This window comes from Corvus hawaiiensis, chromosome 18, assembly GCF_020740725.1.
Source record: "Corvus hawaiiensis isolate bCorHaw1 chromosome 18, bCorHaw1.pri.cur, whole genome shotgun sequence".
Lineage (NCBI taxonomy): Eukaryota > Metazoa > Chordata > Aves > Passeriformes > Corvidae > Corvus > Corvus hawaiiensis.
In genome coordinates this window covers 13,063,687-13,077,247 of record NC_063230.1, presented here as the reverse complement: position 1 = coordinate 13,077,247, position 13,561 = coordinate 13,063,687, and the positions used below count along the sequence as shown (strand labels likewise).

At 40.1% G+C, this 13,561-nt stretch overlaps 1 protein-coding gene across 1 annotated transcript in view; it reads right to left on the bottom strand.

The window, feature by feature from the left end:
* Window positions 1-13,561, bottom strand: part of DNAH10 (dynein axonemal heavy chain 10) — a 51,646-nt gene that overhangs the window by 19,441 nt on the left and 18,644 nt on the right. Inside the window, exons 29-51 of the mRNA XM_048323174.1 lie at window positions 13,034-13,303; window positions 12,758-12,941; window positions 12,343-12,477; window positions 11,789-11,941; window positions 11,044-11,232; window positions 10,795-10,941; window positions 10,035-10,226; window positions 9,749-9,867; window positions 9,457-9,615; window positions 9,035-9,170; window positions 8,802-8,924; window positions 8,263-8,397; window positions 7,746-7,959; window positions 7,145-7,264; window positions 6,071-6,216; window positions 5,507-5,659; window positions 4,962-5,222; window positions 4,155-4,327; window positions 3,697-3,790; window positions 2,464-2,631; window positions 1,985-2,173; window positions 1,187-1,358; window positions 93-296 (exon numbers count right to left, since the gene is read on the bottom strand). Coding sequence (XP_048179131.1) covers window positions 93-296; window positions 1,187-1,358; window positions 1,985-2,173; window positions 2,464-2,631; window positions 3,697-3,790; window positions 4,155-4,327; window positions 4,962-5,222; window positions 5,507-5,659; window positions 6,071-6,216; window positions 7,145-7,264; window positions 7,746-7,959; window positions 8,263-8,397; window positions 8,802-8,924; window positions 9,035-9,170; window positions 9,457-9,615; window positions 9,749-9,867; window positions 10,035-10,226; window positions 10,795-10,941; window positions 11,044-11,232; window positions 11,789-11,941; window positions 12,343-12,477; window positions 12,758-12,941; window positions 13,034-13,303 — 3,836 coding nt within the window. The remainder of the gene's footprint in view (window positions 1-92; window positions 297-1,186; window positions 1,359-1,984; window positions 2,174-2,463; window positions 2,632-3,696; window positions 3,791-4,154; window positions 4,328-4,961; window positions 5,223-5,506; window positions 5,660-6,070; window positions 6,217-7,144; window positions 7,265-7,745; window positions 7,960-8,262; window positions 8,398-8,801; window positions 8,925-9,034; window positions 9,171-9,456; window positions 9,616-9,748; window positions 9,868-10,034; window positions 10,227-10,794; window positions 10,942-11,043; window positions 11,233-11,788; window positions 11,942-12,342; window positions 12,478-12,757; window positions 12,942-13,033; window positions 13,304-13,561) is intronic.

Here is a 13,561-nt window from a genome sequence, read left to right as displayed (position 1 = left end):
TGCCAGACATCTCTCAGTGTCCAGTGGAGATTTTTCTCTTGCCTGTAAATCTTTTTTTCATGGAGAAAGGACTAAAAGTGTACAAGTTATACCTGGGAAATTTCTGCACCACGTTCTCAGGTCCTCCCCAACCGGGGACATTCCTAGGACAATGTGAAGGTTGCTTGCACATTTGCTTACGAAATATTGCCAGATACTCTCTTTAGCTGGGCCCACGCCAGCTTTAGCAGCTTCTTCTCCAATCTGATTCAGTATGGAGTCTTTTTCATCATCTGCAAAAAGGGCTGGCACCATTCCTGTAACATAAGGACAGAAGAATGCTAGTGAGAACAACCAGTAAGAGGAAACCATATGGCTGGGGATAGGGCAGATGAGAAACCAATTTTAAACCTAGTTCTGCAAAAATGATTCTGAGTAGTTTTGAATGAACCAATTCATCTCTCTATCTTCTCCTCCTCCCCATAGCCCTCACGGAAAATAGGGCATACTGGGAATTTAGAGGAATAATTAATGCAGTTTTGGTTGGGCTTCAGCAACATATACAAAATGTCACAGGAACATAAGTACTTTTAACTCTGCAAAGAAAATCTTCATTAGTGTCTGTGAACCATCAGATCACATTTTTGTTCTCTCAATCTTGTGGCAAATATTGCATAAGTAACCTAATGACAGACCAGGGACAGGGAAAACTAGACTAAGGAAAGGGATAAAATTAACACATCTGTTCTCATATCAGACTGTGTAGGAACTTCTATAGAGAGGGTGGTCACACAGTGCCAGCTGCTGCTCCTTTCCAGCTGCTTCATTCACTAGAAGACATCAAACTACATTTCAGGACATATATAAATAAACATACATATGAACAGTTGCTGCAGTTCAGGTGAATGGATTCAAAAGCCAATTGGACAACAGGTGGGTTTGTGGCCAAATGCAGCTGAAGTTTCCCTCAGTCTTGGAAAAAATCTGAGACTCCTGGAGCGCTATCACCAGCATGAATGAACCCTATAACCTCTCCAGACACATTTGACTCTAAGATGATGCCAGAAAACCATTATTAAGGCCAAGATCATTTCAGGTAGTACTGAAAGGTGTGAAAGCAGCAGAGCACACAGGGTGAACCAGTAATAGCTGCATCAAGAGTTCTGTTGAGATTATAAGTCACAAGCAGAGAGGCTGCCAAAGGCACCTGAAGTCAACATGTTGTTGATGAGTTCCAGGAAACTCTCTTCTGCCACCTGCCCATCTGTAAACAAGAAGACCATTGACTTGTTCTCAATACCCAGCTTCAGGTACAAATTTTTCAAATCATCTCGGAAATTATTTTCTCCGTATCCTCGACTCAAGATGATCTCAAATACCTAAGGATGAAAACATACACTGAGAAGACACAGGTGGACCCAAGACATGATGGTAACTCTGAATTTCAACCCAAAGGGGTTGGTGTGGCCCCAATCATCAGTAAATGTTTAAGTATCAATAAAATTATGCAGTACATTCTTTTTTAAAAATTACATTTGTACAACCCTGCAGGCTTGCATTTTCAAAATTGGTTTGTGTTCATCCTCATTTTTTGTTCTTTCCTTCCAAACCCTTGTAAGTAAAGTGCCTCTGAGAGGAACATTTCCTCTCTGAAATAATACAGTATCAATCACAACAAGGCTCCTCGGGCAGCACTGGAGGGCTGCTGTAACACATGGAAGTACCAACAGCAGTAGTTAAGGACAATTAGTTGTTCATCGCCAAACACATCCTTGTTTTCTTTCCCCAGTGCCAAAACCCAGATTCAGGCACTGACAGCTTCCTACCCAGATCACACACAGTCATCTTGGGCCTCCTGTCAATCACCTCACCCTGCATTTCTCTCCACAGGGCAGAGCTGCAAGCCTGATCTTGACTGACTGATTTACCCACATCCCCAGTTTAATCCCAATCGCAGTATTACTTTCCCTGTCTCTTTTCCCAGCCAAGACACAGGCTCACTAACCTCACATCCAGCTGTATGTGCAGCCAGTCTCGTCAGGGACTGCTTTCCTGAGCCTCCCACTCCGATGAGCAGGGCGTGCCCACGGTCCATCCGGATGATGCGATGGATACGGATTAAATGCTCCAAAGCATCATCAAAAAGAACCAGATGCATTTTAATATGAAACTCATTGTAGTCTTCCAAAATCTCCTTCAGAGAAAGGTGAACAGAATGTTACTAGGAGACCAGTGAAACAATTAATAATGTTAATAAAATAGCCCATTCAGCAGCATTATTCCTTTCCCGTTCCTCAGGGAAAATAAACTATTGGAAAACACAGCTGACTCTGTAGCTGATCCTCAGTTTTCATCACTGCAAACCCCAACTGGGCATCCAAGCACATAAAGTTCGGCGTGCACACAGAAGAGAACAGATTTCCTACAGCCTGAGGCAGGCTCCTGCCCATTCCTCAGGCACAGTTCCCAGCCAATGCACTCTACCTGAAAGAGAGCTTTTGCTACATCATAGTCTTGGATATCTTCATAAATACGAGGTTCTGCTTCATTCAGTGCTGTTCTGAAATCTCCAAAAAGAATGGGATCCCTCATGACATGCTCCAAGTCATCTGTGAAATGCTCTTCAACCAAGGTTTTTATATGGCCTTGTACCTTAAAGGATATGAAATGAGTCAGGCAACACAAAAAAGCACTTGATTGTGAATCCAGTAATACTTAGAAAGGTGATAATGCAGATTCTTGCTCAAATACTGATTTATTTCAAGGTGATACTTAGGTCACTAGAAGATCCAAAGATTACTGCCCCCTTCTGTGTTCTATGTATGATCTAAAATGATCTAATAGGCAGTTCAAGAATGGTTCAAGACAATCTACTGTAGAACATCAAAGCAAAAAAGGATAAGCCTGTTAAAAAAAAAAACACCTTCTCATATATTGGTGTAAACAGTATATTAATAAACTTTCCTTTTCAGCATTCCTAGATGTCTCATCGGAAAGATTTCTCACAAAGCTTCGAAGTCTGCATTAATATTTTGCGTTGTGAAAACTAACCTGGAGATATATCTTTGTATGTTAGAGGAGAAAGTTTTAACCATAAAAATCTGAAGCCTTCCTGGCCTACCTCTTTTCATCTAAGCAACTTCCAAAGCAAAGCAAGTTGCTTATAGGTGAGTAGACTTTACCTCTATTTCTCTCCTAAATCTCAGGGTTTTAAATTGGCATTGTTCTCTTCTGTATTTTAAGATATAATTTGAAGTATTTTCCAATTTGCATAACAGCCAGAACTGAATCCACTGTGTAAGAACTTGGCTTTTATCCTTTCTGCTACTTGACTGTATAGTCACATTCTGGTACAATCTTCCCTGAAGGAAAATACTGACTCAAAGTGATTTCCTGAGTTTTCTCCTGTACTGCTCTCACACTTTGTCACCCTTACTTCTGCCAATCAATTCTCCTGGATAGACAAACCAAGCGATACTTTCCATTGCTTCAGCAGATCTGCTTTCTTAGTCTGCCACAGCCAAATTGTTTCAGGAAAAGAGTCTTCCATGGGCTGTGTTTTAAATTAATGAGCAACATTTTGCTTAGACATATTGCTTAGACAAGTCTGCAGTCGGACAGCAAGACCAGAGTCCAACACTTGATAGTGTTGCTGTTGCAAGTTAATTGCCATAATAATAGTCAGTGACTACTGAAAAATTAAAAGAAATTACTCACCAATTCTTTGTCTGCCTCATTAATCAGCCTGTCATGGAAAACCCTCAGGCACTCATTTCTCCAAACTCTCACCATCTGGGTCACTGTGTGAAACCTGAAATAACATCAAAATATCAGACTGCACCAAATGAGCTGACACAATTCCTAAGGCCATATGGTTAATAACAAGGACCAAATTTTGGATTGACCTTTTTACTTTATTATCTTTATGATTTGGTTCTTTTCATAATAACTAATTTGCTTGCATTTTTACCTCTGATATCTCATTTAAGAAGGACTAATGCATCAGTGTTTGGTATGGAGAGTAAGATCACAGTTTAGGATGTTCTATTTCTCATTGTGGTTTAATGAAAAGTAACCAAATGTGACTGATTTCATGTACCAAATGACCTCATTTTCACCCAGATTCACCCCAAAAAAATAGGTGTGGGACCACTAATGAGTTTTTCTATTCTTACCTTTCTGAATCTGTAAGAACAAGTCCATTATAGATCCTGGAAAGATCCCGAAGGTTAAAAATGTAATGGAATTTAGAAAGAGTAGGGGGTAGGTCAGTAATAATCATTTTATAAAGTTCCAAAGTACACAGAGTAATCTTGTCAGAGATGGCTGATATGGACTCGTTAAAGGTCTGCAAACATGAGAAAGAAGAGGTGTTTTCATGAGACTGCCCAGACAGAACTCAATGCTATTAAACATAATCTGTTTTCCAGCTTTTAAACCTGTTTAGTTCGGAAATTCTCTCTAGTATGAACATTCTGCAGTTAAATGTTCAGGGCAGGCTCCATCTTCACTCTGGAACCTGCTGAGTGCTCAAGATAACACCAAACTCAGTGACTGGAATTCCCACAGGATTTCTATAGCAGAAAAATTAAGCTGATCTTAACTAGTGTTGTGGGTACCTGGCTAGTAATGCAGTCTATTGCATTATATTACACTTTTCATACTCATTCAGGAAAGAGTTTGATGATCTCTGTGCATTTGCTTACAGGAACTGCAACAAAATCATTCACAGGTTTCAACCTATGAAAAGCCCCAGGTTCATAAATTACCTGCTGGCTTGAATGTTTACATATCACACAAGAATTTATCTAAACAATGTAAAACCCATTGAGAAAGATAAGAGGAAAAGAAAGGTTTGCGTGAGGTTCTAGGTATTAAAAAAAATGATAACAAAGATTTGAGGTCTTGCAACAACATACAAATAAATTTCTATTTAAAAATCATAAACCTGTTGAGGAATCCTTTAAAAACAGTGAAATTACCGCAGTGTGGCCTTTCAGGATGGAGGAGTAGATCAAATTCAGTGATTGCTCAGAAGGAAAAGGGACGTTAAAAACACTGAAGAGTGAGGTGAATCGAGGGTCAACTTCATTCCGACCTCCTCCAGCTTTGCCCATGGCAGCAACAAAACCCAGGTCTCGAAGAAATTTAATGTTCATCTCTTTACCACGATCGTACATGAAACCTTTCTCTAGCAGCAGCTTCAGTAGGGCAATGGGTTGCTGCGTGCCATACTCATCAATCTGCAGGATACACAAGGATACATCAAAGCACAGTACATCAGCTCACCAATTACTGCTTTAAATGTGGGGATACTGTGCTCCACACTCAGGAGAACATTACAGAGACTAAGGGACACTTTGTAAAGCTCTGGCACTGACTGTGAACATTCAGGCAGTGTCTCCTATGGGAAAAGTGCCTCTTCTATGAGATAAACTAAATGCACACTAGATTTGTGCGTGCAGGGACCATATCAGTGCCACCCCAAATGTTTCTATACTACCTTGCAAAACTATTGACAGCTTACCCTTGGCATATTCATATCATCCATGAACACAAGGAGACGTTTTCCCATGGGAGGGCCAAAAGTGTCTTTAGTTCGTTTTTCTACGTTTGTCTCCAGGTTTCTCTGAATGTCCAGGGATGTTGTACGAGAAGAGAAGTTAATTACCAGCACCAGCTGCAAACAGGAGGAGATGATAAGAATGGATTCTAACCTGTTTTGTTGGGGTTTTTTTTACTAAAGCATTCAAAAGTATTTTTATATTAGTTGTCAGACATACAGGAAATGCTTCTCAGGTCCATAATTCACTTGAATTACAGATGACAAAGAAAAGTAACCCCATTCTTAACACATTGATAATATATTTTTACTTCATAAAATTGAGTCTGTACAAGGTAGAAGAGGACAAAACATCTTTGATCTTGAAGGATTTTCAAATCAGCCACACACTTTGGGTCTGGAGCTTGCAGTCACATTACCCAGGTCAATATTGCAACCCACAGACTCACACCTCACAGTGCAAATTTACCACAAGGGCAAAGAATGAAAATGCAGCTTTACAAACAGGGCAAAAGGCCTCACACATACATTAAGGTCTTTGTCCAGATTGCTTAGGAAGTTCTGTGTAGTTGCTGTCTTAGATGTACCCGATTCACCTACAAGAACAACTGGGCGTTTCACTTTTACCATCTGTTCCAGTAACCAAGCAGTGCGTGTGGTATCCACTGTGGGCACTGAAAAAGAGCATGAACACAATCACAGGCTAAATGAAAATGCACTACAGCTGGGGGATTTATATTTACAGAATAGTGCTGGAACACACTCTCGAGGTATTAACATGCAGTTGCACAAAGACACAATCTGAATTATCAACTCACTAACAATGCCAAAAGAAAATTTTAATTGCTTAACCATCGTCTTTCAGTCTTTGTCATTGGGATCTTTTCACACATATATATATATATACACTAAAAAAGAAGTTATCATTCATATAGGAGGGTCATGGTTTGGTTAAACTCCATTTAATCCCTATTTCAAGGATATAATCAGGATTTATTTGGATCGTAAGCATTTTCCCAGAACTCTAGAGAGATTAATTTTTTTTCTATGTGAATAGCCTGCCATTTGGAGCAACTTCAGAGATCATAAATTTATCTCTTGTGTCAGTGAAGTTAACCCGTGCTTGCTGGAGTATCACTGTAAATTAAGATGCCTAAATTTGTCCTTAACTATGAAAAGCACAATTAGGCAATGCTTGAAGTAACAACCAATAACAGCCCTAAGAATGTAATTTTTATCTACTGAATACTTGAACTACAAGCTGATGTTTTCCTAGAATTTCTCGTAGAGCAAGCTGTGAATCTCCTGCTATTCTAGCTTTTAAAAGGCATTATTAGCTCCTAATAAGCCTTACTAACTGAGACATGCTTTCATCTTCTCCTCACTTTTTTATTAGACAACGCTGTAAACATCAACTTTACTGCTGCTAAATTACTATGACAAGAATTTTAAAGAAACTGATTTGTGCCATCACAAGAAAGTGAACGTGAGTAGATGACCTTCAGTACAGAAAGAGGATGTCTCATGTCAAGTGCCATGCACTCAGTGGTAGCATGTTATGAATTAAAAGCAAATCATCACTGTATTTTATCTTATACTCACCTAGAATGTCGAGAAATTTCACTTCAGGATTATGAATATATTCGGGAACAAGTTGCATCCAAGGTACCCACTTCTTCTGAGACCCATCAAAATGGAAGTCATACAAAGTTGGCAGCTGACCTGCAAACCATTAAGCAACTGCAAGTTTTTAGGACACTGAAATATTTCCTAAGAAAACAATCCGATTGAGATGAAAATTAAGGGTAAGATTACAGACCAAGTTGGACAACACTTTTTTCTATTTGCAAGTCATTTAACCCATGAAGGCATCAACCAACATTCCTCTACTCCAGAACATGGATCATATTATCACTTTTTAAGCAACTCCCACTGGTCTTCCTTTCAAATTTTCTTTTTCCTTTCACTGTTTATCTCTTTAACCTGGCATAGAAGAGTACTGCTCTGTGAAGACAGACCACTAGCTGAGAGTCACCTAGCATGAGTATCTCTATGAGGTTTTCACCAATAGCCCCTCAAGGAGCATATTTTGCAGCCAGGACAGCTAGCTGGAAGGAAAATAACGATCTGCCTTCATGGAAACTAACACTTTTCTACTGTAATCAATGAGGTTAAATTGGATTAAATTATGACAAGGTCCTACCTGGCAGCTCCCCTGGCTTTGCCAGGATGTTCTCACCCTGAACAATAGACATGCAGGAAATACGTTTAACGTTTTCATCGAATTTAATTCTCCCAGTATCAAGAAGAGAAGCACCTAAGGAGCAATACAAAGCTTCCAAGAAAAAACACTCCAAAACATCAGGATTTTCAGGCTGTACCACTAGGACATCCAGCATCACAGTCAACTGCACGATCTGTTGGAAAAAGGACAAATCAGTAAACAAAATTGCCATTTAGAGACACGAAAACTCTTAACATGTTTTCAGCTGACTGCCGGTCTTTTGTTCTTACAGGTGAACCTACTGCTATGTGTATTCAGTTCAGCAGAAGAGCATTGTTAGGAGATGACTGGTTTGGTGTCTCTGTACTCATCAGTAGCAAATTGACATTTCAGCACGGACTCTCCTCCTGTGCTTTCTTTGGGAAGATTTTACTTCCTCCATCATTCCATTTTCTTTTTAGTTAAATGTGTTCAATCTTTATTCTCTGTTTCTTACCATATTTAAATCTGTTTGAGGAATAATGGTCTTCAGCTTTCGTTCTTGTCTGCCGTCCACAATTCCCTCCACAATCATATCAATAAGGTCGGGCACGTACTTTTGAAAGAGACGATTCAATTCCACTCTCTCTTGCTAAGGAACACAAAAAGGACAATATTTCAGCACACACAAGGCTGGAAAGACAAATTTTTACAGCAGAACTTCCCATCAATACCTGGCTGACCAGGGATTGTTCCTGAAGGAATCACTTCTACCAAAGACAGGGTACAGTCACATGAAAAAATGTGATGCTGTTATATGGACTGGGTGTTCAGCAAGTGAAGATCAGCATTCATCAGGTGGTAGCAAGTAAGTTGTCTTACTTCAGTTCCCTGTGGACTTGAGTTTTTAAACTAAATGTAAGAAACAAGGACCTAAGCAACCTTACTGTTAACTCTTGTCAGAAAAATCAGACTGCCTTTACACAGGTTTTTTACAGCTGTCTACAGTTCAGTGTTAAACATAAATACTCTCTGAACAAGACCAGAAACTCCCACCTCATTTTCTCTTCCTTTGACCCACTTCTGCCAGTAGGGCTCATATCTCAGATTTTTAGGATCTACAAAGACCATTCCGCAGCGGGATACTGTGGCAGGAGATGCATACTGTAAGTCCCCAACCTACAAAATAATCACACAAGATAACGATACACAGCAACTTCTTTTCAGGCTTTAAAGCCCCATCTGTATCTAACCCTTCCCATTTATTAAATGGTCCAGTCATTTCTTACCTCAAACAACAATGCACAGTGTGCCTGAAGTCTAATCCGCTCCCCATTTGCCAGGGTCAGTAACTTGTTGTCATCCATGACAGAATTCATGTTTTCAACCCAGAGAGCATCCACATCTCCATCAAAGAGAATGTACCTGTGTACAAGAGCCATGGGGCACTGACTGACCTCTGATTTTGCTAACATACTCCTGAATTCAGAAGTGTCATCAATGGTGTCAGTCCAGGTATTTTGAAGTCTACCATTCATTTTTTATAATTGCATCGTTTCACTGAGGCTAGACTCACAGGAGATAGTGTCTAGGGGTCTTTCTTTCTATTTATTTAGCACTTGTTTCTTTTAAATAGTACCATATCAATTTTTTTTCAGTTGGTGTAAACCCCAGGATCTCAAAACCACCACAATGATTTCCAGCTGCCTACCTTCGCTCTTTCTTGTCAGTGGGTCTGTTGATATCCCGAAAAATGTTTGACAGGACTCCATCTGTCCAGTCTCGTGTGACAGGGTCAAGGATCCCATACAGCTCAATCACACTCATAGCTTTAGGGTTCAGTACATAAAGCTTTGTCAATAATCCCAGCCTAAAGATACAGGAAGAAAAGCAATTGTAAAATGTCACACCATCATCTCATGTTAACCCAAGCAAATACTCTGGGCAGGGCTGAGTAATACAGACTGTGCCATTTGATAGCCTGGTTTACATTCTATACTCACTTGTTTTGGGCCTGGCACAAGGTGTTAATAACAACTGTCTTGCCACCTCCAGTAGGTCCAACCACCATTGTAGTGTGACGAGTTAACATTGTCTCATACATCTGAACTACTTTATCCACCTGAAAAATAAACATGGATTCAGTAGACTACTATCATAACTCTTTGTGGACAAGATTAGCAGCTGATCTGTATCAGGTAAGTTTTCCTGGAGCCACTCCAGAGTGCAACAATGCATCTGCAGCCTCATGTTTACAACAAAACCTCACACAGTTAACATTCTTTATACCTGGACTGGTAGAGCAACATAACCTCGTTCTTCCAACGCTTGTTCTACAGCATCATTAAAGTTAGGGTAGCGGACCCGAGGGCAGTCCAGGCCAGGAAACAGGTCAGAGATTAGGCCAAGGAAGAGAGGCACATCTTCAAACACAAATTTAGGAAGATTCATGTCTCGCAGAGCTCTCATTAGTACAACATCCTAGACAAAACGCAGCAAAATCAATCTTTACCAAACAGTTTACTAATCAGCTAAAATGAGGTACTTCAAAACTTTAAATCTTTAAAAGCTATTGCCTGATTATTTCAGTACAGCTTTTAGAATGTGTTTTGTCATCAGTTCCTAGTAGAAAAAACAGAGGTTATTTCATATGGATTAAGCACATCAGTAACTAAGAATAATACACTGCCTTTTTCTGCCATGTTAATCGAATGCCAAATGGCTGCAGTGTTCCACACCACAGCTTCCCTGAGCTGGAGCACTCACTGTTCAAAAATCAGTTTTTGCTAATCATCCAGAGATATTCATCTGGCTGCTTGCATCCTAGATTTAACAAGCAGAAAAATACCTCATTTTCCATAGATTTCCCTACTTTGACTGGAGTTCTAATGGCAGAGAGCACAATGGAACTCAATAAGAACAAAGTGAAATAATAAGACAAATACCACCAATGTTCCTATTTCCAAAGCAAACTACATCAGATGGGTAAACACATCCCCTTCCTAATGAAAAAGATGATATGCCCAGGGTAACTAAGCAGCAAATCTACCTCACTGAGGTCTGCTGATCCTCTTTTCAATTCTCCAGCCATCACCAACACTGACTTAAGGGCCCGCAGTCCAAAATCATAGTGATGTTGTTTAGAAAGCTGTTCCCTGGCCAGCTTGTACAGCACTGTCATCTTTTTGGCAAGGACCTGTTTGAGATTTAATTTAAACGATCACGAATGTGGACATTGCTACTGGCCATGCAAACATGGGTGGGCACATGGGTATGGGTAACAACAGAATTTTCTTACCTTTGCTGTAAGGAACCCTTCAGAAAACAGCATTATTTCACAGATCTGCTGAAGATCTGGTACAATAACAACCACAGGCCTGAAGAGAGCTTTTACAGACTCAGGGAGCTCAGTCCGGCCAGCATAACCAGGATTCATTGTAATAAAAATGCCGATACGGCTATCAAGGGAAATCTCCTGTCCTTCAAACTAAAGGCATAAGAAAACATTAGAACAATGTGAATTAGGAATTAAAAAAAAATAATACTATTTGCTCAAAGAGAAAACCAGTAATACTGGGGTACCCACTTAGGACAAAGTGCTAAAATATTTAGCTTTAGACAGTCATCCTGATACAAAGAGTGGAATGAATGTACCTTCTTTAAGATATTTCACAAGCCTCAAATTTTCTGTCTGAGGTTTTTGAATTTCAATAAGCCTCAGTAAATAGAGCCTCACAATTCACATCAAGTCAAGTTACTCCTGTTCCTCATTACTACTAGACTATTACCCCATTAACTTGCTATTATCCTATTAAGATCACTTTTATCTCGCTTCACAAAGGAAGAAACTCACAAAGGATTAGGCAATCAGCAAGGATTTAACATATTTCAAACCAAAAGTACATACTCAGGAGTTTGAAATGTTCAGCACAAACAAATTACAGAAGCAGCAGTCCTTTGATCTAATGATGGGGTCTAACTCTGAGTCTTGGCCTGAAAACCAAGATCAGCCTTCACAATTACTCTTCTTTTTTAATGTTTACCTGAAATCTTTTCCACCCCTTCATTAATGCGTTTCGAATCGTCTGAATCTGGGAAGAAATTACTGAAAGCACGGAAGCATCAATGCGATTGAATTCATCAAAGCATCCCCACGCTCCACACTGGGCAAGACCTGAGAAAATTTTACCCATTGCCTAAAAGGAACAACAAGAAAAACTTCTTAGCAGTGAATATATAAAACAATCAGCATCAAAAAACTTTGGAATACACTAAAATTCTTAATGCTAGATAAACTTCTGGATGTTTATCAATCAATCCATCATAGGGTCTTGCAATAATTACTTGCCAGGTACAGATTGGCTATCATAAGCTTAAACACATACCATTACAGTCATTGCTCCCCTGCTTGAAAGGGCCTGAAATTCCTTCAGGAATTTATTCAAAATCGACATTTTTTACTAAATTTAATTATCAAACAGTGTGGTATCTCTAAGGGAGATACTTATGCAGAAGTTCAGAGTATGCCCTTATCCTGGGCACTGATAAAGAGCAGAAATTGGCATTTTATCAGAGAACACAGATCTTTAACTCTTACTTTGAAGTCCATGCCTTCTCCACAGTTTGTCACTACACACAGCAAGCCCAGTGCTTTGGCCAGATCCTTGGTTGTTTCTGTCTTCCCTGTACCTGCTGGCCCTGCTGGTGCTCCTCCCAAATACATTGATAGAGCCTTTGAAGACAGAACAAAAAGCAAAGCAAAGCTTGGATTAGATTTATATTAGGTTGGTAACAAAACCACAAATGAACCCTTGGGTACAAAAGACCTTAAACTTTATCTGTGAATGCCTTCTATACTGTCTTTGCAGCAATGAGGTTAGAAGGATATCACTACTGATTTCAAACAGCGTTCACACTGGCATCTGAGAGACAGCAGGAAGAGGCACTACAACAAGGATGTGACAGGCTGAGTATAACAGGGGCTTGTTAGCAAAATGTCCTTGAAGGCGCACCTGTGTGAGCGTGAGGTAGATGCGATCGGTGAGCGGGGTGATGACGAGGCGCCCGTTGAGCCCCATGTACTCGTAGCCGTAGGAGAAGGTGCCGCTGCACTGCCGCACCGTCAGCTCGTCCGGCTCGCGCTCCCAGTAAAACCGCAGCTGGCTCTCCCACTCGAACTCCTGAGCCTGCAGAATGCTGCGCGACAGAGCTCACGTGAGCATCGTCAGAAGGACGGCGATACAACTTACACATGTGGGAGCTGCTCAGAAGCTGAAGGTGGTGCTTACCTGTCTCTGACGAATACGTCGATGATGTCTCTGGCGTGCACATCAATGATGAGAACAGTGTTGTATTTTTTCCTGTCATTTTTGCTCAAGGGCATTGTAATGCGGGTAACGAGGTCATCGATTTGCCTGTGCATTTTTTTAGCATAAAGTTTCATTGCCTGCTTTTCTCCCTTTTTCACTTTTCGAAAGACATCCTCTACCTCCCAAGTCCACCACACTTGATTAGCAGCAAGCACCATCATGCCTTGGAAGAGCAACATCCAATCAACTCTATGGAAAACATATATAGTGAGGGAGGCTGAGTTACTGTTTATTTTAAGTAACTGATCAGGAAAGAAAAAAAAAATACAACAACAACAAAGAAGTTCCTTCTGTTCCTGCAACAGCTACTACACAAGCCAAACTTTTCAGAGATAGACAGAATTCTATCGAAGTATGCTGTGGGATTTCAAAAGCCTAGGAAATATTCTGATAGAAAAGCTGTCTGTTCCATGTATAAAATTCCCAAGTGGAATTCATCATGAGAAA